The sequence below is a fragment of the Molossus molossus genome, unplaced genomic scaffold, assembly GCF_014108415.1.
Source record: "Molossus molossus isolate mMolMol1 unplaced genomic scaffold, mMolMol1.p scaffold_m16_p_5, whole genome shotgun sequence".
Lineage (NCBI taxonomy): Eukaryota > Metazoa > Chordata > Mammalia > Chiroptera > Molossidae > Molossus > Molossus molossus.
The window spans coordinates 36951221-36978910 of NW_023425388.1; the positions used below are offsets into that span (position 1 = coordinate 36951221).

The 27690-nt window shown below is 37.5% G+C and overlaps 1 protein-coding gene across 1 annotated transcript in view; it reads left to right on the plus strand.

The window, feature by feature from the left end:
• Positions 1-27690, plus strand: part of PRKCI (protein kinase C iota) — a 76981-nt gene that overhangs the window by 13820 nt on the left and 35471 nt on the right. The window contains exons 2-6 of the mRNA XM_036242857.1: positions 4380-4501; positions 16693-16782; positions 18694-18744; positions 23075-23160; positions 24865-25005. Of these exons, the coding sequence (XP_036098750.1) occupies positions 4380-4501; positions 16693-16782; positions 18694-18744; positions 23075-23160; positions 24865-25005 (490 nt within the window). The remainder of the gene's footprint in view (positions 1-4379; positions 4502-16692; positions 16783-18693; positions 18745-23074; positions 23161-24864; positions 25006-27690) is intronic.

Below are 27690 nucleotides of genomic sequence, written 5' to 3' on the forward strand. Positions count from 1 at the left end.
TCTTATATGCCATTCTTCCTGTCTGGAATGCTTTTTATTTTTACATTTCCCTTGCTTTCTTTAGAGTCCAACATGTGACACCTCCATTCATTTAACATACATATTAGATGAATGTCCACCCTGGACCAGACACTGCTTTAAATATTTGTGATACAGCAATGAGCAAAACAGAGTGCCTGCTCTTATGGATTTTACATTTAGTTGGGGGAGACATAAAATATGTATAATTTATATATGCTGGCAGTGTATTTTCTCTGAAGAATAAAAAAAAAATAACTAGCTTCAGATACTAAAGTAGACTAATTTCCAAAACAAGGATTATAGTTTTCATTAGCTGGTCTTTTAAAGATGTGATGGACTATTTGAATCCATTATGTTTTAGTAAAAAAAAAATAAATAACATCTGACAATAACTACTGGGGAAAGTGATGTCTCAGATTAGCATGAAGGAGATTTATTTATACAGGAGGGCCCCTGGAATCGACAGCTATGGAAGAAAAGGGAAGGGAAGGAAGCGAGCTTCGGTAGAAAAGAACCAAGGGGCCTGAAGTCTCAACAGAAGCCTCAGTTGACCCTTCAGCGAGTGAGTTCTGAAGAGGAGTTTACACTTCAGAGCTTTCTCGAATCACATCTAGGACCTTTATACCCCCACACTGAATTAGTCATTGGTTGTGGGCTGTTTCTAGGAAGGGTGTGATCATATTGCAAAGAGTGAAATCTCTGAAGGAGGCTGACAGGTGGGGATTGTCTACTGGTGATACTCCCAGCAGCTGGTATAATAAATGCTCCATTGCTATTGGGTGATTCTGGGGGTGGGTAGGGAGGGGAAAGGTGAGATTAAACATCCACCACTGGGCCCTGGCCGGTTTGGCTCAGCGGTTAGAGTGTCGGCCAGTGGACCAGGTTAGGGTTGTGTGGGTGGCAACCGGTCGATGTGTCTCTCTCACATTGATGTTTCTCTCTCTCTCTCTCTCTTCCCCCCTCTCTCTCCCTCGCTATATCTGAAGATAAATGCAAAAAATGTCCTTGGATGAGGAAAAAAAAAAGCATCCACCACGAGAATCATTAGATTTGGATTTGAATTCATATTCTGTGAGATGCTAGCAGATATTATAGAGTTGAGTATTTTGCTTTTTAAGTTGGTAAAATAGGGTTAGTATGTCTAGTTTGATGGTTATTTTGAAGGTTATATAAGATAAAGTTTGTTTAAACACCTGGAACATACTAAGTATTCTATAAATGTTTATAGGCAAAAGAAACATAAACAATGATATTCCCTTGTCATAAGTGCATTTTCTGGAAGATGTGTTTCTCCTAGAAAGTATTTCTTCTATATTTAGTTAAGAAATATTTGAGTCCTGCTCTGGCCGGTTTGGCTCAGCGGTTAGAGCGTCGGCCTGTGGTCCTGAGAGACCCGGGTTCGGTTCCCGCTAAGGGCATGTACCTTGGTTGCAGTTTGTCCCCGGCCCTGGTCGGTCGTGCAGGTGGCAGCCACTCAATGTGTCCCTTCACATCGATGTTTCTCTCTTTCTCTCTGTTCCTCTCTCTCCCTCCCACTCTACCTGAACAAAAAATGGAAAAATGTCCTCAGGTGAGGATAAAAAATAAAAATAAAAAAATAAAATATTTGAGTCCTAATTATGTTAATAGTTATGTGAATATATTAAAAAGTTCGAAATTTTTGTCTTCCAGTTGTTTACAATTTAGTTGAGGATGTATTATCAGTATATAATGAGTTAAATAACAAAAGGTGGAACATAAGATACATGTTGAACAGGTTTAGAAGTATAGACCATTGGGCTTGTTCGGTTGAAAAAGGTTTAATGGCTGCTTTTTTTTTTTTTTTTTGTACAGTTTATAGTTCAGTTAGTATACCAGTATTAATTTTAGTTTTGATGATTGTTCTATGGTTATGTGAAATATACCATTAGAGGAAGCCAGGTGAATGGTGTACAATAATTCTCTGTACTATATTGGTAACTTATGTAAACCTAAAATCATTTCAAAATAAAAACGTTTAAATCTGCTATATGAAAAAAAAACAAAGAAAAAGGTTTAATGGAAGAGGATGTTGAAGTGCCTGTTAAGATTAATCCCCACCTGAATGCAGACTGGTGCAGCCACTATGGAAAACAATATGGTGTTACCTCAAAAAATTAAAAATTGAACTTCCATTTGACCCAGTGATCCCACTTCTAGGAATATACCCTAAGAAGCCTGAAACACCAATCAGAAAGAATATATGTGCCCCTATGTTCATAGCAGCGCTATTTACAATAACTAAGATCTGGAAACAGCCCAAGTGTCCATCAGTAGACGAATGGATAAAAAAGCTGTGGTACATATACACAACGGAGGAAAGGAAAGGAAAGGAAAGGGGAAGGGGAAGGGGAAAGGGAAGGGAAGGGAAGGGAAGGGAAGGGAAGGGAAGGGAAGGGAAGGGAAGGGAAGGGAAGGGAAAGGAGGGAGAAGGAAGGAAGGAAGATAGATGAGGCAGGGTGTAAGGAATATCTTGTGATTGAAGACAAAGGAGACTTAAGTGTTCAGAATATAGTAGAAGAGAGCAGGGAAGCATACTGTTATGAAAACTAAGGCAAGAGGGTTCTAAGAGGCAGGGGCAGAAAACCATGAGATACTTAGGAAGAGAATGATTATCAAGAAAGGCCATTCAATTTCTATGCTTGGCTCTCTGCTTACCTTCAACAGCCCCTAAGACTGCAGTTTTAACTTTCTGCAGGTGACTAAAAATTTTAATTCCTTATTTCCTACTCTATGTTCCAAGTACCTGTGTTTGTTCACAGTTCCTAACACAGTGTCATTTCCTAAGTTTCTTCAAAAAATATTTATCGAGTAACTATTCCGTGTTAGGCATTATGTTGGCCACTAGGAAGATAATGAATTTTCACCAAGCTTACATTCTAGCTGGGGTAGGTGGTAGACTCTAAACATTGATTTATCTGCCTGGTGGTAGAAGAGGAAACTAGGGTCAGTTCACACAGGACCTTGTAGACCACTAGGGACTTTGGATTTTACTCTGCATGAGAGACAAAAGGCATTGGAAAAGTTTTAGACAGAGGAAGGACATGAACTATGTTAACTTTGTAAACTCTTAGAACAGAGTGTGACACAGAGATTGTTATATAAGTGTTCAATTGGAGTTCCTTCTATTTAATTTACCTCTGGAAGGAAGGCTGGATGGCTACTATGTGATTAATTATGTGGAGGCTTCTCAGAGCTCCTGGGAGGAAACCCCAGGCTTCTGCTCTAACACATTTTGTTACATTTTAAGTTTTATAATGAATAGCTGCTAGGTGGACTTACTGTTGCTTACACATTTATGTCCTTATATTTTTTGGGTATCTACCTGAAAGCATGAATCATTTAAAAACCAATTTAGCACCTGGTCATTGTGGCTCCTTGGATTGAGTGTCATCCCATGGACTGAGAGGTCCTGGTTAGATTCCCATTCAGGGCACATGCCTGGGTTGCAGGCTCAATCCCCAGTAGGGCGCATGCAGGAGGCAGCCAATCGATGTTTCTATCTCTCTCTCCCTTCCTCTCTCTCAAAAAAAACCACTAAAGACATATTTTAAGCCCTGGCTGGTTTTGCTCAGTGGTTAGAGCGTGGGCCTGCGGACTAGTGAGTCTCAGGTTCAGTTCTGGTCAAGGGCATGTTCCTTGGTTGTGGTTCATCCCTGGGGTGGAAGGGGAGACAGCCAGTCGATTTGTCCCTCTCACATTGATGTTTCTCTCTCTTCCTCCTTCCCACTCTATCTGATGATAAATAGGAAAAAAAAAATGTCCTTTGGTGAGTATTGAAAAAAAAATTTTTTTTTTTTAAACCAATTTTGACATTCGGGAATTTTGTGGAAAAAAGGTGAACATGAAGGTGTGAGATCTAAAAATAATGCCATAGAAAGAAAGGTTGACAGTCTCATGGGTGGTTAATCTGTCAAAGATAGGGTTGAGGAAGAGGACATGACAGATCTTTGTCACATTATGGAAGGGCCATCTCCTGGACAAAGGATAGACTTTTGGGGAAGGGGGGATCTGGGACTAGTGATTGGAACAGTTTTCTGTTAAACATAAGGCAGAAGTTATTCATCTATGGAGTACAATACCTAATAAAAGAGTGATCTTCTGATAACGAGTGTTAATGCAAAGGTGGGACTGCTATGTGTTAGAGCTGTTAGTTGGAGACTGAATTAAGATTTCTTACCTATTTAATTTTTATATTACAGAGATAGTTTACTGGAAGAAATATATGTTGATGCACACACAAAACAGCTGAAGTCCTTCAGACTGTCAGGCATTCAGTAACGTGTAGAGCATTATTCATTGTAATCATTGTGAAACTGAAAACTCCCTTTCTTTTTCAGGGATATCATGATAACACATTTTGAGCCTTCCATCTCCTTTGAGGGCCTTTGCAGTGAGGTTCGAGACATGTGTTCTTTTGACAATGAACAGCTTTTCACCATGAAATGGATTGATGAGGAAGGTGAGTGGTAAAGAGAGCATTAAGAATAAGCATCTGCTTTAAGATATTATTCTTTCATTTGTTTTAAAAATATAATAAAAGTCCTAATTAATTTTGGGGCAGTTTTGTTGTTATTGTTATTAATCCTCACTCAAGGATATTTTTCCATTGATTTTTATTATTATTTTTAATTCTCACTTGAGTGTATTTTTACATTTATCTTCAGACAGAGTGTGGGGGGAGGGGGGGAGAGAGAGAGAGGAGAGGAGAGAGAAACATCTGTGTGAGAGAGACACATTGACTGGTTGCCACCTGTACGACCCCAACCAGGGCCAGGGAGGAACCGCAACCAAGGTACGTGCCCTTGGCCGCAATCGAACCTGGGACTCTTTGGTTTGTAGGCCGATGCTCTAACCACTGAGAAAACTGGCCAGGGCTTCCATTGATTTTTAGATAGAGTGCAAGGGAAGGAGGGAGAAAGAGAGAAGGAGAGAGAGAAATCGATGTGAGAGAGACACATCACTTGATTGCTTTCCACACAACCCCAAATGGAATCAGGGATCAAACCTGCAACCCAGGTACTTGCCCTTGACCGGGAATTAAACCCAAGACCCTTTGGTCTGTGAGCTGATGCTCTAACTGCTGACCAAGCCTGCCACGGCAAAAGTTCTAATTAATTTAAAGGGAGGAAAGTATGCTAGAAATTTAATGCCATTCTTAAATTAGTGTGACTTTTTTCCAGCAATAAGGTAATCATCTCATCAAATAGTATTACATTTTACTTTAATTTTGAATATATATTGTCTTATATTTTAAGAGACCTTTACTAATTTGACAGTATTTTTCACTGAATATTACTTTAAAGAAAATGTTATGGAATAAAAGTGATTGTGACAAACATTATTTCAAAGATGATAGAAACTCCCTACCTTAGTGACTTGTACTCGGAAAGCATTTATTGAATATCTGTGTGCCGAGGATAGGTGTTTTCTATCCTCAGGCTCACAGTCTCACAGGGAGATGGACATGTCAATAACAAATGTGGTAAATTAAACAGAAATGCATGGGGGCCTTGGAATACAAAAGAAGCAGCATCTACATACGCCTGAAGTCTCTGATGTTTGAACTAAACTGTAACAGAGTAAAAGTTTTTGAAGCGGAGCAGGTGAGGGGAAAACCATGTACAATGAAGAATAAGATATAAAAAAGCATAGAGGTATGAAGAACGTGGTATGTGGGGAAGAGTAGTGATTCACTAAATCTAAAGTGTGGGAAGTGGTGAGGTGTGAATTTGAGCTAGATCCTTGCTACTCAAAGTGTGGTCTGTGGAACTTACTAGAAAAGGAATCTCAGGCCCTATTACAGACCACTGACTCAGAATCTTTATTTGAACCAGATCTACAGATGAGTTGCATGAACATTAAAGATTGAGAAGCATGGATCCCTGAAGGCTTTGCAAGCCACACTAGACTTTATTTTATTTTATTTTTATCCTCACTGGAGGACATTTTTCCATTTTTTGTTCAGGTAGAGTGGGAGGGAGAGAGAGGAACAGAGAGAGAGAGAGAGAGAAACATTGACGTGAAAGGAACACATCGAGTGGCTGCCACCCGCACAACCAACCAGGGCTGGGGACAAACTGCAACCGAGGTACATGCCCTTTAGCGGGAACCGAACCCGGGTCTCTCAGGACCGCAGGCCGACGCTCTAACCGCTGAGCCAAACCGGCCAGGGCTAGACTTTATTTTACATGATGGAATGTCACTGAAGTGTAGTTAAAAGATACCCTAAATATACTAGTTTGTATAATGGTTTTCTATTAATTATAATATCAGTGGACTTTTATTTTAAGGAATGTCAATATTTAGGTCAATATTTGGGGCCATTTTTTTGTTCCCTGATGTGAAGAGCCCTGGAAAGGTATTATCCTAGCTCCAAGCTATAGTTAAGTTCAAATCTATTTTCTTTTTAAATCCTCACCCGAGGATATTTTTCTGTTTATTCAGATAAAGTGGGAGAGAGGGAGGGAGAGAGAAACATTTACGTGAGAGGACACATCGACTGGTTGCCTCCTGCACAACCCAACCAGGGCCAGGATGAACCGCAGCCGAGGTACATGCCCTTGACTGGAATTGAACCCGTGAGTCATTGGTCTGTGGGCCGACGTCACTGACCGCTAAGCCAGACTGGCCAGGGCCATATTCATTTTTTAAAGATATTTTTAAAGTTTCTCTAAAGTAATCTATATTCACTGTTTGGGAGAAAAAAACTAGTACAGATGTTAATGAAATATAAACATCTTTGTCCTTTTGCTTCTCTCCTCATCAATCTTAGTCCTAAAAAAGGAAACCACTGATAACAGTTTACTATATATCCCTCTAGATATTTTTATCCCTCTAGATATTTTTAACACATATACAAATATGCTTTTTTATGCATTATTGATAAGTACACCATTTTAAACAAAAATTATATACAAATCATTAAGCAATATTTTACTTTTACATTGTGTATTGGACATTTTTTCATTTCACTGTGCAATTTACATCATTGCCTTTTTTAACGCTGCATAGTATTCCATAGTGTAGATATTTCATGATTGATTTATTAATCTCGTATTGATGGATATGTGAACTATTTCCACTACTATGAGTGGTATATAGTGAACATTTTTATATGCAATTTTGTGCTATCGTATGGGACTCTCTAGCAAATTTGCAGAATATGCACATCATAAATTTCATAGCTAATGACAATTTGCTGTCAAAAAGATTAAACCAATTTATGGCACAACTACATTGAATGATAGCATCCCTTCACTATTGCCCTCACCATCCTCAGATATTATGAGTCCTTGACATTTTTTGAAATCTAATAAATGAAATACTAACTTGGTATTTTAAATTTTGTATTATTTAAGAGTAAAACTGAATACCTTTATCTTTTCAACCACTTTTTGACTTATTCTATCACAAGATTAGTTTAAATACTGTTAATTATAAATGGTATGGATATCGTACAGTATGTCTTCAGCCTAAAAATGAGACTATAATTTAACATAGTGCCTAGAATATAGTTAGCATCCATAAACTGAATCTTACCATGAACCAATGTTATTTTCATTTTAATCCTGTTCTTATCATTTCATGCTATTTATTTGCCATTTAGAGGTTTTTCAGTCAGTGGTTTTCAAATTGTAGTGCACATAGGAATCACTAGATAATGATTTTATTTAAAAAATTAATTTAGAGACAATCCATTACATGTCTTATAGTACCCTTATACTTTGTATTAGCTTTGCCTGGAGAGTTCTGTTCCTGGACTGTCTCATGGCTTTCTCTTGCCATTCAGGTCTTAACTCAAATGTCATGTCCTCCAAGAAGCCTTTTACCCCTATTCACGTTGCATCTTATTTGTGTGGTAGAATATAAGCTTCATGAGGACAGAGATCATATGTTTCACTGTGGAACTAGAGCAGTACTCAGTAATAGTATGCATACACAAAATTGTGAATTGTATGAAAGGTTAATATCAGGCCTTTCCACAGTGTAATGTTATGTCTATTATTGGAGATTTAAGCATTGGGGGTAGTGGTGTATTCTGTTTTTTGTTAACAATAGCATATTGTAATTCACAGATTCACATAGTAAATTAAATTAATTATCTAATGAAATAGTCTTATCCTTTTATAATACAACTCATAGTTTTTCTCTCTAAATAGCTATTAAGTAGCCTAATTTTCTAGGGAAAACAAAACTGTATCCTTTGCCTCATTCAAATAAAAGATTAAACTTTCCACTAAGGTCTGTTGATTCCCTTCTTACCCTGGTTAATTCTGATACCAGTATTTTCTTCATTTTAGGCATACAGAGAGCCAGTAGTAATTATTTTTAAGTTCCTTGCAATTATTTTTCAGTTGTAATTTTGTCACCTTTGGTTTTAGCCACATAGGCATTGGGACATGCTTGTCTGGAGAAAAAATTTTCCCTAGGATCAGTGGAAGACTGAACTGTACTTTTACTTCTCTGATTTATGAGAAAGAGTGGTCTAGAAGCTGAACTTTTAATTGTGAGATTTTGTATTACAGCATATCAAGATCATATGCTTACTTCATTCCTTTAAATAGATTTATGGCAACCGCCCTTTTTCCTTGTGTTCAAAACCAGTTTTACTGATTTGTTTTGATGTACATGTGGAAAAACTGGTTTGCTTAACGTAACTAAAGATTTTAGAATGAATAGTAATTTTGTAACAACCATACTGCCCTTTCTCATTTGCTGTGAGGGTATGAGGAAGAGAATGGTAAATGTGACTTTTTAGTTCATCATATTTTAATTGTGGCCATTTTTCCTTAAGGATATACTTTTTATATTTACAACCTAATAGTATTTTCTAAATTTCCAATTTATTCAGGGTTGGAGTACCTGGTTTAAATTTCACTGTGTTTCTTTTCTGTCCTTTCTCTTTTACTAGAAAGTAACCTTTGGATATTAAAGTTTTTATTAAGGATATTGCATGCTTTTTACAAAAACATTGATTTATGTGAAGGAAAAAATATCTCTGGGAATTCTCAGACCCCCAGAAAGAAGTAGCTCCTATAAAATTTTTTATACAGTTAGAAGGGACATGGTAACAGTTTTTTATCTTTCTTACAAATAGACTGATATGTACAAACTATTCTTTACCCTGCTTTTTTACTTAAAGTCTTGTTGATATTTTTTCATATTAGTGCATGGAGATTTATCTTGTTCCTCTTAAAATGTTGTGTGGTATTACTATAACATGGTTGTACCCTAATTTATTTAACCAATTTCCTTTTGATGGGTATTTGGATTGTTTGTAATTTAACTATCAAAAATATTGGTGTAGTCACCCTGGTCGGTTTGGCTCAGCGGTTAGAGCGTCGGCCTGCGGTCCTGAGGGACCCGGGTTCGGTTCCCGCTGAGGGCACGTACCTCGGTTGCAGTTTGTCCCCGGCCCTGGTCAGTTGTGCGGGTGGCAGCCACTCGATGTGTTCCTTTCGCGTCGATGTTTCTCTCTCTCTCTCCCTCCCACTCTACCTGAACAAAAAATGGAGGAATGTCCTCGGGTGAGGATAAAACAAACAAACAAACAAACAAAAATATTGGTGTAGAGTATATCTTTGTGCATATATTTTGGGGACACCTATACTGTATTATCTGTATGGTAAATTCCCTGAAATGGAATGTGTCCTTGATAATAGGTAGTACTAAATTGACCTCTAAAGGTGCTATACCTTTGTTATACTTTCACCAAAAGCATTTGTGAATTCCTTTTTTTTTTTAATACCCTGTAAAAGACTATGTGAGGAAAAAAGTTGAAAATGATTTGCAGACAGTGGGAGAGGGTATTATTTGGATATAGCTCTTTAAATTAATGTCCTATTAGTTTTGATAAGTTAGATTCATAGAAATTTAAAATGAATATAAGCATTCTTTGGCATAAAGAGTATGGGGTTTTTCTGAGGAAATTGAGTGCCAAGATGTAACAAAACCATACTTAGGATAGTAAGGAACATACTTCTTTCATATGATATTTTCCAAACATCTTTAGTCTGATGTAATTTTAATTGGTGTATTAAGAACTAAAATAGCAAATTATTCTTCATACTTTATTTTTATCATCCCACACTATATGCTAATAACTGTCAGTGAGGGGCAAACTTTTTGACTGAATGTCTAGTCATTGTTATTTCAGTTACTTTGATAGCAGTACTATAGCTCCAGACCTGAAAATTAAAACATAAAAATCAACATCAATAAGAAAAATATCAAAGTACCCTTGAGCAGATCTCATTTTGTAACTCTTATTTTTCTCCTGCTTCCTTTAACATTTCTTGTAGTGGAGGCTTGCTGGTAATGAATTCTTTCAGCTTTTCATGTCTTTATTTCATTGTTCTTTTTAAATGCCTTTATTGGGTGGTGGGCTCTCAATGCACCACACAGGTGATACATCATAAAATCGTACACTTGAAACCTATATGATTTTATTAACCAGTGTCACCCCATTGGTTAATATATTTAATTGTTTTATTGAGGTATAATTGACATACAACACACTATACGTTTAAAAGTGTGCAGTTTGATGAGCTTTAACAACCAGGGAATCATCACCGCAAGCAAGATATGGAACATATTTGTCATCCCCAAACTTTTCCTTGTGTTTTTTTCAGTTCCCCACTCCTGCCCCTCCATCCCAGGCAACGACTGATCTGCTTTCTATGGCTAGAGATTAGTTTGCAATTTCTAGAGTTTTGTAGAAATGAAATCTTACAGCATATACTCTTTGGCGGGGAGTGGGGGGTGGTCTGGCTTCTTTCACCCAGCAATATTGTTGATATATGGGTTGTGTGTATTAGTTTACTTCTTTTTATTGCTAAGTAGCATTTCATCATGTGGATGTACCATAATTTGTTTATCCATTCATCTGTTGATGGGCATTGAGGTTGTTTTCAATTTTTGGCTATTACAAATAAAAGTGCTTTGGCAATCATTTACAGGTTTTTGTATGAATATCTGTTATATGGTAGGTACATATATGCTTGTTTTTTATGTAATAGGAAAAGAAAAATTTGAAAAAGATGAGGTGAGGTATTACACCACAGGCACATTCTCAGGCAGATAGTTTTTAGAAAGGAGTTTATATGAACGTGAAGGATCTGGAAATTGATACCTTTTTAAAACTGTCTATGTCTGGTAGTCCCTAGAAAGTCTTCCTGCACTTCCAGGCCTCGAGCACTCCATGCAGAAGGCCGCTGGCTTAGAGAGGTCCCCAAGCACTGGTCTTAGTTCTGGCCCCTGCCCGTCTTCAGTGCTCCAGACATCCTGCCCAGCATTTCTGGCTGCTACCATTTATACACCAGGCTGTGTAGATGCTGAGAGCAAAAGGATCAGTCGAAGGCCCACCAGGGAGAAACCGTTGGCAGTAGTGGGATGGGGCTGGGTTGAGAGGTGAGGCAAGAAAGGCTATAGGAGCCTGATAAGGCATCAGGGGTCCCAGAGTACAGCTAATGCTCTGGTTTTTGGGGAAGGTCTGTCCTTTTTGGCATCCCCATTTCCAATTGCATTGTATTCCTTCCCAAACTATTCTCTCACTCATCCCATCATCCCCAGGCAACCACTGATCTGCTTTCTGTCACTATTCCATTTGTATAAATGACAAAGTATAGTGTCTTGTGTACTTTTAAATTCCTATACATGCCATTATTCAGTTCATAATTCTGGAACTCTCCTTCTTTTCACTGGGCATTACCTCTTGAGTTTGATTCATGTGAAAGGAGAACTAGTATACTCCTTTTTAAATTTTATTTATTTATTTATTCTTATTGATTTTAGAAGGAGAGGAAGGGAGAGAGAGAGAGAAATAGAAACATCGATGAGAGAGAAACATGGATTGGCTGCCTCCTCTACACCCCCTGCTAAGGATCTAGTCCACAACCGAGATATGTGCCCTGACCAGGAATTGAACTAGTGACTTCTTGGGGCATGGAATAACGTTCAACCACGGAGCCACACCGGCTGCACTAGTATAGTCTCTTTTTAAAATTTCTTTTTTTATATTGTGGTAAAATATACATAAAATTTACCATTTTAACCTTTTTTTTTATCCTCACCAGAAGACATTTTTGCATTTATCTTCAGAAAGAGCGGGAGGGAGAGAGGGGGCAAGAGAGAGAGAGAAACATCGATGTGAGAGAGACACATCAAGTGGTTGCCACCCACAAGACCCCAACCAGGGCCAGGGACAAACTGCAGCCGAGTCACATGCCCTTAGGGGGAACCGAACTCAGGCCTTTCTGGTCCACAGGCCAACACTCTAACCACTGAGCCAAACTGGCCAGGGCAATTTTAACCTTTTTTAAGTATATAAATCAGTGTCTTTAAGCACATTAACATTGTTATTCAACCGTCCCATTACCCATTTCCAGAATTTTTTCATCATCTATAGAAAACTGTACCCATTAAACAATAACTCCTCATCCCTTCTCTTCTAGCTCCTGGTTATCTCTCTTATATGTATTATCTCTGAATTTCTCTATGAATTTGTCTCTAGGTCATCTTTGATTTTGAAAGGTAATTTTCCCGGGTAAATAATTTTAGGTTGATTATTGTTTTTTATTCAGTACTTTGTCTTCTAACTTGCATTGGTTCTGATGCAAAGTCTGCTGTCAGAATTATCTTTGTTCTTCTGAATGTAATGTGCGTTTTGGCTGCTTTTAAGATGTTTCTCTTTATTACTGGTTTTAAGCAATTTGATCTTGATGGACCTTACTTTAATTTTCTTCATGTTTCTTGTCTTGATATTTGTTGAGCTTTTTGGATTCATAGGTTTATACTTTTTATTAAATTTGGGGAAATTTTAGCTAACATCTCTTCAAAAAATTTGTTTCTGTCATCACACCCCTCTCCTTTATAGACTCCAGTTAAATGTATGGTTGGCCTCTTGAAGCTATCATAAAGCTTAGTAATGCTCTGTTCATTGTTTTAGTCTTTTTCTCTACGTTTTATTTTGGATAATTTTATTGTTGTGGATTTAAGTTCACTAATCTTTTCCTCTGCAATGTCTAATCTACATTAATCCTATCGGGTATATTTTTCATTTCAGACATTATACTTTTTCTAGATGTTCAGTTTGAGTATTTTTAAATATCTCCCATGTTTACTTAACATGCTCAGTACCTCTAGCTTCTTGAACATATTGGGTATAATTATAATAACTCTTTTAATCTACAAATTCTTTGTTCTATGTCAAATTTGGGGACAAATTTCAATTGATTGATTTTTCTCCTGTTATGGGTCATTTTCCTGCTTCTTCACATGGCTGATTATATTTTATTAGATTCCGGACATTGTGACTGTTGCCTATTAGATGTTGAATATATTTGTATTCTTACAAATATTTTTGAGCTTTGTTCTGGGATGCATTTAAATTACTTGGGAACAGTTAATTGTGTTGCTTGACTTCCAGTATCTTTTATTTTTCTTTTATCCTCACCCAAGGACATTTTTTCATTTTTGTTCAGATAGAGTGGGAAGGACGGAGGAAGGGAGAGAGGGAGAGAGAGAGAGAGAGAGAGAGAGAGAGAGAGAGAGAGAAACATCCACGTGGAAGGGACACATTGAGTGGCTGCCTCCCGCATGACCCCAACCAAGGCCAGGGACAAATCGCAACTGAGGTATATGCCCTTGACCGAAATTGAACCCGCGACTCATTCGTCCATAGGCTGACACTAACCACTGAGCCAAACTGGCCAGGGCAGCTTCCAATATCTTGAACCATTTTTATATTTATTCTGTCTAGTTTTTGTTGTTTTAGGTGGAGGGTTAAATCCAGTTCCTATTACTCCATCTTCTCCAGAAGAGAAGTTGAGGGTGGGCAGCTTGATAGGATAGCATGTGCTTCTATAACCACTGATTTCCACCTGGGGGTAAGAAGCCAAAAATTCATTTCTGTTGTGCTGGGCCCAGTGTTGAAGAGATTACCAACTTAACATAATAGCATTCTTGGAAAGTTTTTACAAATCTATATTTTAAGCAATGTAGAGAGTGCAATGACTTTTGCAAATGGTATACAGTGTTCTGAACCCAGAGGCAGTGGGAAGGTCCTGGTGGGGACAGACAGTGAGTCTGTAAATCTGTCCCAGACTCAAACATCAGGGAGAGGAATGAGGTAGCGCCCTGGCCGGTTTGGCTCGGTGGTTAGAGCGTCGGCCTGCGGTCCAGAGAGACCCGGGTTCGGTTCCCGCTAAGGGCACGTACCTCGGTTGCAGTGTGTCCCCGGCACTGGTTGGGTCGTGCGGGTGGCAACTACTCGATGTGTCTCTTTCACATCAATGTTTCTCTCTCTCCCTCCCTCCCTCTCACTCTATCTGAACAAAATATGGAAAAATGTCCTCGGGTGAGGATAAAAAACAAAACAAAACAAATTTGGTTTTAGGCTATCTTGATTCTTTTAAATGTGTGGCACTGAATTCAATCCTATGTTGAAATAGCTAATGCATATAAATGCATCAGGTTATATAATAAATAATTGGATCTTGTATATTTACCAAATACTTTGAGGTCCAATGCTCTAATTTGCTTCTTTGTTTTGACAGGTGAGAAGAAAATGTAGATACACTGAAAAAAAGACCAGTTCTGCTGGTTAATATTACAGATTTCATTATCTTGAAATTTGTTGAACTGAGCAGATCTCACTCTGGGTGTATACCTGTTTCAGGATGTGAATTCAGATTTTAGTAATAGAGTGGGCTTTAAGAAATAGCTTTTCCTTTCATCTTTGCTTCATGATGACTCCCTGTGGCATATTTTACTTCTGAGTAATGTGTCCTGCTTTATCAGGCATTAAACAGTTGGCCCCAAAAGGTAATACTTGAACCAAAGACATTCAGTCCAATAAAAACAAAATAGATTTGAATATACATAAGGTCAGCTGTTAATTCTTATTTCATACTTCCTTGTGCTTATTCAAAAGTATCAGTCTCTAGGTGAATATTGAAAATGGGTACTTGACTTGGCCTAGGTTTCAGCCAACAGCAGGTAGATACTGGTCTGGCAAAAAGACAATGTCTAGCAAAAAGAAAAATTGACATTTTAAATATGGTTTTAATATACCTTAATAGTTAATTCCATTTATGGCTTTTGATCAAAGTACAATAATAAAAGCCACACCTATAATGTCTCAAACATACTATGAATCATTTTAAATATATCATCTTTAGATTTCCCATCATACCTGCAATATAGGTAATAGCCCTCTTTTTTCTTTATTGATTTTATTTATTAAATGCTCATGTTATTTTGTTTTTCTTTATTGATTTTTGGAGAGAGAGAGGAAGGGAGAGGGAGAGAGATAGAAACATTGATGAGAGAGAACACTGATTGTTCGCCTCCTGCATGCCCCCCTGCTGGGGATTGGGCCCACAACCTGGGCATGTGCCCTGACCAGGAATTGAACTGGCAACCTCTTGGTACATGGGTCGACGCTCAGCCACTGAGCCACACCCGCTGGGCAATAGCCCTCTTTTTTACGTAAGAGAAAATTGAGGCTCAAAGAAGTGATTTTGCTTCAAAGAGACAGGATCTAGACTGGGAGAGAGCCTGGGTGCAAAGTACTGCAGGACGCCTCTTTGAGAGATTTTTGTTGCTTCTTGAGTGGGAGAGAGGTTTTTGAGAGGGAGACTCAAACATGCCTTTGCTTGAGAAGAGCCAGTGGAAGGAAAGCCAAAATAAAAATAGAACTAAGGAAAACTAATGGAATAATACCCAGAGAGGATAGAAAGAAGTAGAGATTCAGTGACCAAGTTAGAGAACAGAACAAACATTTATTTGAGATAGCAGGACAGGAGTTGACTTCATTTTTCTCTCTCAAGTACTAGGCCAAGTTCTCTGCTGAAAGTGATTGAGGTTTGGACAGGGTTGGTGGCATCTAGTGTGTGGTGACATTTAGTGTAACCACAGGAATGAGCAAAAGAATGACAGTGTTGAGGACCCAGCTGAGGCCCCAACTATGTTCAAAATGACTTTTTCATCAAGGAATGCCATTCTATGGGAAATGTGTCATCTCATTGATTGCCAGGGATGACTCAGTTTTTTGGCTAGTTGACTAAGGAAGGTGTTTTTTCCTTTCCCTCTCTGTGTGAGATTACTAAAGCTATACATTTACATTTAAAAGCTCAAATAGGACCTCTTCAGTCCAGAGTACTTTATTAGCCACACTTCCTTTCTGTGAGTCTTTTGAGCAGGCTCTCAGGTGAAGGGAGAATTTGACAATATGATTACATGGAGACCTTTAACAGACTGTATTGTGGCAATGGAACTACTTTCACTTCCCCTTTTAAAGAAACAGGTGACAGAAAGCTTGTCCCTGGCCGTTAGTCATATTGTAGTGACACTCTAAAATGTGGTCTGGTAGATTCTGTTTGCTGCATTTTGAATATGTACACTATTGATAATCAAATGGTTTTATGTATATAAAATTTGGTATCTGAATTTCGTAGAAACAGAAATAGAAGTAATATTACCTACTTTAGAGAATAGGATTGTCTAAATAAATATGCAAAGATTTGTCCTTGTCATATATTTCTCTATGTATACATGTAATGTTTTCCTCAAGATTTTATGTAACAAATTGTTTAATCACATTTAGAGGATTTAAAGAGTGAGCTTTACTTTACTTTTTATATTTTGTAGGAGACCCATGTACAGTATCATCTCAGTTGGAGTTAGAAGAAGCCTTTAGGCTTTATGAACTAAACAAGGATTCTGAACTCTTGATTCATGGTAAAGGAGTAGTCATTTCTTTTTCTTCTAGAGCAATAATATTTTAAAAAAACTATATTCTTGACCAATTTAAAACATAATACTGATGTTATTTTCCTTATCTCTATCCCTCATCACTATATAATTGTCCTTATTCAGTAGTTTCTCAATTGCTAGAGAAAACAAAATGAATCAGCTTTTTTAATCTTGGGAAATTTGCTATTTGTGTATGCTTCCTTGGATATTAAAACTCAGTGTTTCGCAGCAAAGTTTAGCAAACAACTTAAGAATCGAGAGCCTAGTTGAACCTAAGTCATCCTCTTACAGTTTGTAAGTCATGCAAATAATGCTCTCTAAAGGTAAGGTATCTTAAATGTCTTTCTTTTGTTTAAAGGTTAACAGTGAAACAGTTTACATAGTTATTATAGACACTAGTGTGTGAAAGGTCAGCAAGTCTGAGAGGTCTGGGTAGTGGTATAGAGGAAGAAACCTAGACTCAGCCACCTGGTACAATATAGACCTGGGTTGTAAATATAGGTATTCTGATTCCAGATCTGTGTTCTTTTCATTCTGCCATGCTACCTCTCAATTTTTTACCTCATGTAGGACTCCCCTAATACACTGCACTTAATTGTAATACATTGGCAGTTTTTTGTTTTGTTTTTTATCCTCACCCAAGGATATTTTTCCATTTTATCTTCAGATAGAGTAGAAGGGGAAGAGAGAGAGAGAAACATCAATGTGAGAGAAACACATCAGTTGGTTGCCTCTCACACGACCCCAACCAGGGCCAGGGATGAACCGCAACCAAGGTACATGCCCTTGGCCGGAATCAAACCTGTGACTCTTTGGTCTGCAGACTGATGCTCTAACCACTGGACCAAACTGGCCAGGGCATTGGCAGTTTTTTATGGAACATTTTGGGGACACTGTAAACACTTAGGGGACTCTTTAAAACTTGAAACAGATATAAATCTCTAGGTATATCATTTCAGTACCTTGTTGTAATTCCCTTATACTTTTCTATATAGTGTCTTTTAAAAAAATAGTCATTTGACTTTTTATCTACCTAAGGGACTACATAGTGACTCCCAGGGGATCCATAATCTAATTTGTGGAGATCTTTAGCAGAATTTTAGAAGTCTTCCATTTTGAGGGTCATCTCTTTTTAGAATATAACTACAATGAATGTTTGAAGAAATGATTGCTCAATAGATTAAACAGTTTAAGTTTTATTTTTATACTGTTTCACAGATTTATTTTTATAAGTTAGTTTATATTTCAACTTTTAAAAATATATAAGGAACTGTGCTTCCTTCCCATGCTTTGTGCTCCTCATTAAACCTGTCCTTTTGAACATCACAGACCACACATAGTTGATTAAATGTTCATAAATGTACTGTTTATTTATTACGATCCAAATTAGCTTATTTAAAAACATACAGTTCCTAAGGTAAAAATTTACATTTTTGGATTTGGGTACTATTCCTGGTGTTAATTTACTCCTAAGTTTAGTATACCTCTTATAAAAATTATAATGGTTTATGTTCACATTTGTATACATTTTTGTAATTTAATTTTAATTCTTCATTGTAGTAAACATGTCACTACAACAAAGATTTAAGGAAATAGTAGTTAATGATTTCTCTAAGGACAAAAATAATCAATTAATGACGTAACAGAGACTTGAATGAGTAATTTGAGCTTCTAATGCATTATTTATGGATGGTCACTTTCACTAAAACTGTTTTAGATACCCTTGGTAAAGTGGACCTCTTCAAACAAATAATACTGACCATATGCTAAGTTTCTTGTGTCAGGAGAGGGTCAGGTTGAAATTTAGGTCTTTTTTTTTTAATATTTGAATTTAAACTTCTATGTAATTTACATGTTTTAAATATGCTGTATTAATTTTAGTTTATTTTCTTTCAGTATTTCCTTGTGTACCAGAACGTCCTGGAATGCCCTGTCCAGGAGAAGATAGTGAGTGTTTATACACTTCATACCACTGAATAAAGTTATTTATGATCCAGTGGCACAAGTGAAAGGAAATCACAAATATAGCTTTTAATTCATTTAGTTTCTTTTTCATTCTTTAGTCTAATTTAGAAAGTATTAGCAGCTGCCTAAACTCTACTTTGCCAGATCAAAATAAGGCAGTTCTTAGTTATAACTTACTGACATAATTATCGACTATGAATTTGAAAGGGAAATTAATTAAGTCATATTTCTTCTGGGTTTTTAATTTTGGAAATTTTCAAATCTATGGAGAAGTTGAAACATTGAAAACAAAGATACCCATATATCCTTTGCCTAAATTCACCAATTTTTAACATTTTCTGTGTTTGCTTTATCTCTTTATCTGTATGTGTGCACACATATGCCTATATGTATATACACATGAAACGCACTTGTTTTATTTATTTATTTATTTATTTTGCTATACCATTTGAAAGTAACTTATATAATACTTCACCTCTAAACACTTCCTTTCTCTCTAAAAAACAAAATCAATAAAAATATATTTTAAAAAGGAAGGAGTCAAAGAGCTATTTGGCCTGATGTAATTTAAATATGCAAACTTATATTGATCATAATATATTGGTTTTGATACATGGTATAATTTATCAGTTGTGGCCATTAGGAAACTCATTTTCACTTGAGGTTTCTGCACATATCTATGACTTTAGTAAATGTTTTGTTTTGAATTAAGTGAAGTAGTTCTAACTTTAAAAAAAAGTATTTTTTATTGATTTTTTTTAAAGAGAGAAAGTGAGGGAGGGAGAGAGAGACTGAGAGAGAGAGACATTGATGTGAGAGAGAAATGTTGATCTGTTGCCTCCCACATGCCAACCAGAAATCTGGGTATGTGCCCTGACCGGGAATCGAACCCTCCATCTTCTGGTGTATAAGACGACACTCCAACCAGCTGAGCCACACCTGCCAGGGCAGTAGTTCTAACTTTTAATTTTTTGACTCTCCATGCACTTGGTAAAAATGAAAAATTAAAGAACTATGGGTATTTGTATATAGAGTTGAATGGGGGCCGTATACTGTATAGGAAAATGAAGAAATATAAGAATCAGGCAGCACTCTGAAGCAGTAGTGAAAAATTTAGGTTTTGACTCACCTAGGAATATTTCTCTGGACTTCCATTGGCAGATGGATCAAAGCGAGTATAGGCTGCCTTCACAGAGCTGTTGGAGAAGCAACTGTTCTGTCTTTGGCCAACCCTGAGTTTAAAGACTTGCCATTGTAGCAGATCTTGGCTCCAGAGTCCCATCTGCAAATCTATTATGGGTCTATAGCACACAGATAAAATATTATTTCCTAACTTTTACACTATATTTCATGCTTGCTTTCCCGCTTTAAAATTTGCTGGTGGAAATTTTCACGCCACTCCTTCCACAGTATAGTAAATATTAATAAAATAGAGCATGGGGGAAAATTGATAACCATTATTGTGGTCTCTTGGCTCTTTTAATTCCTGGCCAACATTAACATGTTTAAATTTAAGATATATTAAGTTGTAGTTCATGAAAGCTTATGAAATAGGATGTTCTTTTAGGTTAAGATATGTTAACAGGAACTTTCTGCTTTGGTTACTCCTAACAGAATAAATAAAAATAAGACATCATATTCAAGGTTCTGTATTATACTATCTCAAAATTTCTAATTCAGAGCACTTCAACTGGTCTTTTCTATCTTTATTTTATTTTTTTAATTCCTCACCTGAGGATATTTTTCTATTTATCTTCAGATAGAGTGGGAGGGAGGGAGACAGAAACATCGATGTGAGAGGGACACATCGACTGGTTGCCTCCCACACGACCCCAACCCACAAGTCATTGATCCACAGGCAGACTCACTAACCACTGAGCAAAACTGTCCAGGGCTCTGTCTTAATTTTAAATTCAGTGTTACTTTGGCTTTAAAATGAATTTAGAAACCCACTGGAATCTTTCCGCAGTATTAACTATTATTGTGGAATATTTATTGACTGATAGATGTTGTATATACATAATAGTGATTGACTTAACCAAAGTTACACAGGTGATCTAGATTTGATTTTGTAGGAGCTCTTAGTTTGTTTAGGAAAATTTTTTTAAAAAATATTTTTTATTGATTTTTTTAGAGAGAGAGGAAGGGAGAGAGAGATAGAAACATTGATGAGAGAGAATATCAATTGGCCACCTCCTGCATGCCCCCCACTGGGGATTGGGCCCACAACCTGGACATGAGTCCTGACCTCTTGGTGCATGGGTCGACACTCAACCACTGAGCCACACTGGCCAGACTAGGAAAAGTATTAATATAAAAATACCATTGGATAAAAGGTTGTTGGGGTAGAGAATATTCTCATGGTTACAAAATGTTCCTTAGATATTTGTAAGAGTGCTTACAGAAAGGAACAACCCTGACCGGTTTGGCTCAGACCCAAGAGTCACGGGTTGAATTCCCAGTCAAGGTCACACACATGCCTAGGTTGCAGATTTGATCCCTAGACCCAGGTCTGTGCAAGAGGCAGCCAATCAATGTTGACACATCGATGTTTCTCTGTCCCTCCCTCCCTTCCACTCTTATCTAAAAAAAAAAAAATCAATGAAAAAATATCTTCAGGTGAAGATTAACAAAAACAAAACAAAAAGGAACGGTGGTGTGGCTCAGTGGTTGAGTATAGAGCCATGCACCAAGAGGTTAGCAGTTTGACTCACAGTCAGGGCACATGCTCAGATTGTGGGCTAAATCCCCAGTGGGGGGCATGCAGGAGGACACCAGTCGATGTTCTCTCTCATTGATGTTTCTATCTCTCTCTCCCTTCCTCTCTCTCTAAAATCAATAAAGAAAAAAATTTTAAAAAGAAAAGGAACATACCTTATAATAAAGAGAACTAGTAATCACTGCCTTTAACAGAGTGAACACCAATAGTGGGACTCAGTGAGCTGACTTTTGTGTATTTCTTGATGTGATGCAATAAGAAATACACATCACTTGTGTATTATTTTTGCCTAAGTATTTACTACTGACTCTAATGAAGCAACAGATAAATCCAAAATGTAGGACTTAAGACAACTGCCTAGACATTTTTTAAAAACTCAACGTTATGAAAAACAACATATAGAGTGAATGTTTTGTCCAGCTTGTGTGGCTCAGTGGTTGAGTGTCGACCCATGCACCAAGAGGTCACCAGTTCAATTCCTGGTCAGGACATATGCCCAGGATGTGGGCCCAATCCCCAGTGGGAGGTGACCAGTTGATGTTCTCTCTCATCGATGTTTCTATCTCTTTCTCCCTCTCCCTTCCTCTCTCAAATCAATAAAAGAAAGAAAAAAAGCAGAGTGAATGTTTTAGCATACATTAAAGAGACAAAAAAAGGTAAGCATCCAAATGCAATGCCTGAATTTTGATTAGATCCTCTGGAGAAAAAGAAAGCTATGAATGACACGTTGTGGGCAAATAGAGAAATTTGCACCTGAACTGTATATTAGATAATATTAAATTAATGTTAATTTTTTAAGACATGGTAATGGTATTGTGCTTAAGTGGAATTAGGGGGAATGTCCTTAATCTGAGGCAATAGGAATTTAAAGGTAAAGTGTTATGTATGATACCTGCAACTTTTTTGCTTTTATCCCCACCCGAGGACATTTTTGCATTTATCTTCAGAGCGGGAGGGAGAGAGAGGAGAAGAGAGAGAGAAACATCAATGTGAGAGAGACACATTAACTGGTTGCCTGCCACCCACACGACCCCAACCGGGACCAGGGACCATCTGCAATCAAGGTATGTGCCCTTAGCAGGAACCGAACCCAAGACTCTCTGGTTCACAGGCCAATGCTTTAACCGCTGAGCCAAAATGACCAGGGCGATATCTGCAACTCTTAAGTGATTCAGGAAAACGTGTCTGTGTAAATAGAGAGGAAAGCAAGTGCTTGCTTCCGCAGCACATATACTAAAATTGGAAAGCAAAATATGACAAAATAAAATGTTAGTAATGGCAAACTTTGGTGAAGGATGCAGGTGGTTATTGTTTTATTCTTTCAACTCCTCTCTGAACTTAAAAATTTTTCAAAAATCAAAGTTGGGGGGAAATGAAAAAACAGAAAAACAATAATAGTTACTGAAACATTTATATTCCGTGGGCTTTATTTTCATCTAGTCCTTTGATGAATCCATTTTATTTGTTCACTTTCAGGTTTTTATCAGTCTACATTTTTTTTCTTCCAATCAATATTGTGAAAAAAATCACAGGCTTAATTATAATAATTTTTATTCACAATTGCTCTTTTTTAAACTTTTAATCTCTCTTCAGAATCCATCTACCGCCGAGGTGCACGCCGCTGGAGAAAGCTTTATTGTGCAAATGGCCACACTTTTCAAGCCAAGCGTTTCAACAGGGTAAACCTTAGTTTGTTGAATGCTGATAATTTGAAATCTCTATTTTGAAATCTCTATTATGAAAGAAAGGTAGTCGTGTTATCCCCTTTTAAAGGAGTAAGGTTACCTAACATTCCTAGTATTTGCAGTACACGTGTTTTCTTGAGGTAACTTTTTTTTTCTTTAATCCTCACCCAAGGATATTTCTTTTATCATTTTTACAAATTTATCTTTATTGTTAAATATATTATAGATGTCCCCCCTTTTTTCTCTCATTGACCCCCTCCTCCCCGCTCCCGCCTTCCCCACACTATTATCTGTGCCCGTTGGTTATGCATATAAGTTCTTTGGTTTATCTCTTCCCCACCCTTCTCCCCCCTCCCCTTTGAGGTTCATCAGTCTATAACAATCAATTTGTACGTCTTAATCCCTTTACCTTTTTTGCCCAATCCCCCAACTGAGGATATTTTTCCATTGATTTTTTTAGATAGATAGAGTGGGAGGAAAAGAGGGAGAAAGAGAGAGAAACATCTGAGAGAGACACATGGATTGGTTGCCTCCCACATGACCCTGACTGGGGCTGGGGATTGAACCTGAAACCGAGATGTGTGCCCTTGACTCTCTGGTTAGTGGGCCAACACTAACCACTGAGACAAACTGGCCAGGGCTCGAGGTAATTTTTTTTTTAATCTTCACCCAAAGGTATTCTTCCATTTATCTTCAGATAGAGTGGGAGGGAGGGAGGAAGAGAGACAGAGACAGAGACAGAGAGACAGACAGAGAGAGAAATATCTATGTGAGAGAGACACATCAGTTTGTTGCCTCCCGCACGACCAGGGCTGGGGACTGAACTGAAACTGAGGCATATGCCCCTGATGGGAATGGAACTCGAGACTCTTTGGTCCACTGGCCGACGCTCTAACAGCTGAGCCAAAACAGCCAGGGTGGCTTGAGGTAATTTTTAATAGCATTTCGTTTTGCTCTCTAAAATGTTCCTGATTTGATGATTAATTATATGGTTACCCTAGCTATAAGAAAGTTGGGCTTTTTAATATAATTCAAGACACCCAGAATATAAACAAGGTTTATTTTTTTAATTGATTTGACAGAGAGGAAGGGGAAGAGAAAGAGAGAAAATCATTGACATGAGAGTGAAACATCTATTGGTTGTCTCCTGCACACCCCCTACCAGGGGTCAAGCCCAAAGCCCAGGCATGAGCCCTGACCAGGAATCCAACTGGCAACCCTTCAGTACATGGGTCAGTGCCCAACCAACTGAGCCAGGGCTCACTGTCTCTTTGTTTTTAATTAAAAAATTTTTTTTCTTTTATTGATCCTAGAGAGAGAGGAAGGGAGAAGGAGAGAGATAGAAACATTGATGAGAGAGAATATCGACTGACCGCCTCCTGCATGTCCCCCACTGGGGATTTGGCCCACAACCTGGGCATGTGCCCCGACTGGGAACTGAACTGGCGACCTCTTGGTGCATGAGTCAGTGCTCAACCACTGAACCACACTGACCAGGCGCACTGTCTCTTTAAAATAAGCTCTCTTTTCTGTTTATTTTTCCCTGACCATCGTAGCTTTGGAAAAGTTATGTATGATGATGAGAATTGCGGTAGAGAAGAAAGCCACTTATTTTCACTATTTTATGAGCAAATTGTTGGGGAATAATTATGACCCTTTTGTTGTTGTTACTAAATTCTGTTGAATTACTCTTTCCAGCGTGCCCACTGTGCCATCTGTACTGACCGAATATGGGGACTTGGACGCCAGGGATATAAGTGTATCAACTGCAAACTCCTGGTTCATAAGAAGTGCCACAAACTTGTCACAATTGAATGTGGGCGACATTCTTTGCCACCGGTAAGATATAGTTGTCTATTTTTAATAGAGCTTTTTAAAATAACACTACTAGCACAGAGGACTAAATGGGCCGGGATGTTAAGGAATCACAACTCGACAGTGTTGTTACAGAATGTGGATAGGAATACTGTATAGTTCAGCTCACATATTTTGAATTTGGGAATTGTCATTACAAATCTGTCTGTAGGATATAGTTAACTTTTCTGTTTAGTTGATACAAAACCTTCTGGTCTAAATTAGAAAGATGTAGATAGAACCGTTTAAGTGATTTTTTTCTCTTCTTTAAGCTAAACTCATTCATTTATAGCTCCAATTATTTTAACATTGACACTAAGCACAGATCAGATAAGAACAGTCAGAGTCTTCTTGTTTGCTATTTAAAGTGTCATATTAATTGGGGAGTGTTTGCATTTAACATTTTTATTTTTCACTTTCTGTTTTAAATATGTAATAAAAGCATGTTTCTTATAGAAAAATAGATAACACAAATGCATAATAAAAATTAAATAAGCCCTGGCCAGTTTGGCTCAGCGGTTAGAGCGTCGGCCTGCGGTCCGGAGGGACCCGGGTTCGGTTCCCACTAAGGGCACGTACCTCGGTTGCAGTTTGTCCCCGGCCCTGGTTGGTCGTGTGGGTGGCAGCCACTCGATGTGTCCCTTCCCGTCGATGTTTCTCTCTCTCTCTCCCTTCCTCTCTCTCCCTCCCACTCTATCTGTACAAAAAATGGAAAAATATCCTCGGGTGAGGAAAAAAAAAATTAAAAATTCCCTATTAAATCTACCATCTAAAGATAATTGTCATTTGTATATATCTTTTCAGAACTTCTTCTGTGCAGATTAATATGCATAAATATTAAAATTTTTTCCATGTAGAAAAAATTTAAACATATATTAAGAGTAGATGGAACAGTCCTGGCCATTTTTGCTCAGTGGTTAGAGCATCGGCCTGTGGTCCAGAGAGACCCGGGTTCAGTTCCTGCTAAGGGCATGTACCTCGGTTGCAGTTTGTCCCCGGCCCTGCTTGGGTTGTGCGAGTGGCAGCCACTCAATGTGTCCCTTTCACGTCGATGTTTCTCTTCCTCTCTTTCCCTCCTACTCTATCTGAACAAAATATTGAAAAATGTCCTCAGGTGAGGATTATAAAAAAAAAAAAAAAAAGAGTAGATGGAACAGTATAATGAACTTCCATATACCAGTCACCCTGCTCCAACAGTTATTAATTCATCACCAATCTTGTTGCATCTGTACCCCCACCCATTTAACCCCGTGTTATGTTGAAACATATCCCAGACTTATTTCCGAATGTACCTCTAAAGATAAGGACTCTTTTTAAAAACTAAAAACCAAATTCCTTATGTCAAATGTCCATCCAGGACCAGGCAATGATCAAAATTTCGGTTATCTCATAAATGTTAATTTGTTTTTACAATTTTCATTATGAATCAGGATCTGAATGAAGTCCATATTTACAATTGATTGCTATATCTTAGCTTTTTTGGGGGGGTGGTACATGCCCCTAGCAGGAACCAAACCCAGGACTCTCTGGTCCGCAGGCCAACGCTCCAACCACTGAGCCAAACCGACCAGGGCATATCTTAGCTATTTTTAATTTACCGATTCCTTTCTCTCTCTCTCTCTCTCTGTGTGTGTGTTGCTCTCTCATTCTTGCTATTGCTCTTTTTTTTTTCTTACAGTTTAATTGTAGAGGAAACTATTATCATTTAAAGTTTTGCATAATTTTTCTCTTTGTTTTTTCGTGGTTATGTTTAAAATGTTCCCCTTCTTTATTTTCTGTATATTATAGTTAAATCTAGAGGTTTAGATATTGAGTTTTGGGGTTTATTTTGTGGGTTGTTTTTGAGACTACTTCATCGAAAGTGGAGTGTTTATCCGTCAGAAGGCACATAATGTTTGATGTGTCTCTTTCTTTTGCATACTTTTTAACAAAAGTGAGATCATATAGGTACTGTTTTTTAACTTATTTTTCTTACTGAACAATATATTTTGGTCCTCTTTCTATGTTTAGCTATCTATATCCTCATCATTTTTAATGTAATATTTTGTTATATGTCTATTCCATGATTTTTTTAACCTGTTCTTCACGATCAAACAGTTGAGTTGTTTTCTTAATTTTCCTATAAAGAAAATCATAATGAACTTTCTGTAAATAAATCTTATTTTTTCCTTAAGGATCCAGAAGTAGAATTACAGGATTAAAGAATATGCATTTTTAAAAAGATCTGGATGCATCTTTCTAAATTGTCTTCTAGAATAATTATACCATGTTTATTCATAGTGCCTTCTTTAACCTCCTGAAAGCAGATTATTAGTGATATCTCTTAGGTATGAGAATTATTTAGCTGGTTCATATAAGCGTAGATGTGGGTTTATACAAGTTAGGAAGGTGAAAATTCAATATTAAGGAAAAACCGAAGGACAAAAAGGGTGAACATAACTTCTCCAGGCTACTGTTGATATTTGTGTGTGTATTCTTTGGTGATAGATGACTTGTGTGAGTTTATAAATGTAAAAGAATAGAGGGACAGAGTTAGTGATTATATTTAGAATGGATGCTAAATGCATTGAAAAATTCACAGCCTATCTTTAAAGCAGCCGTAAAGTTATAACCATATAATTAATGCTCCTTCTCAAGTTCACCTTTTTTTGCTGGTATTTATTAAACCTG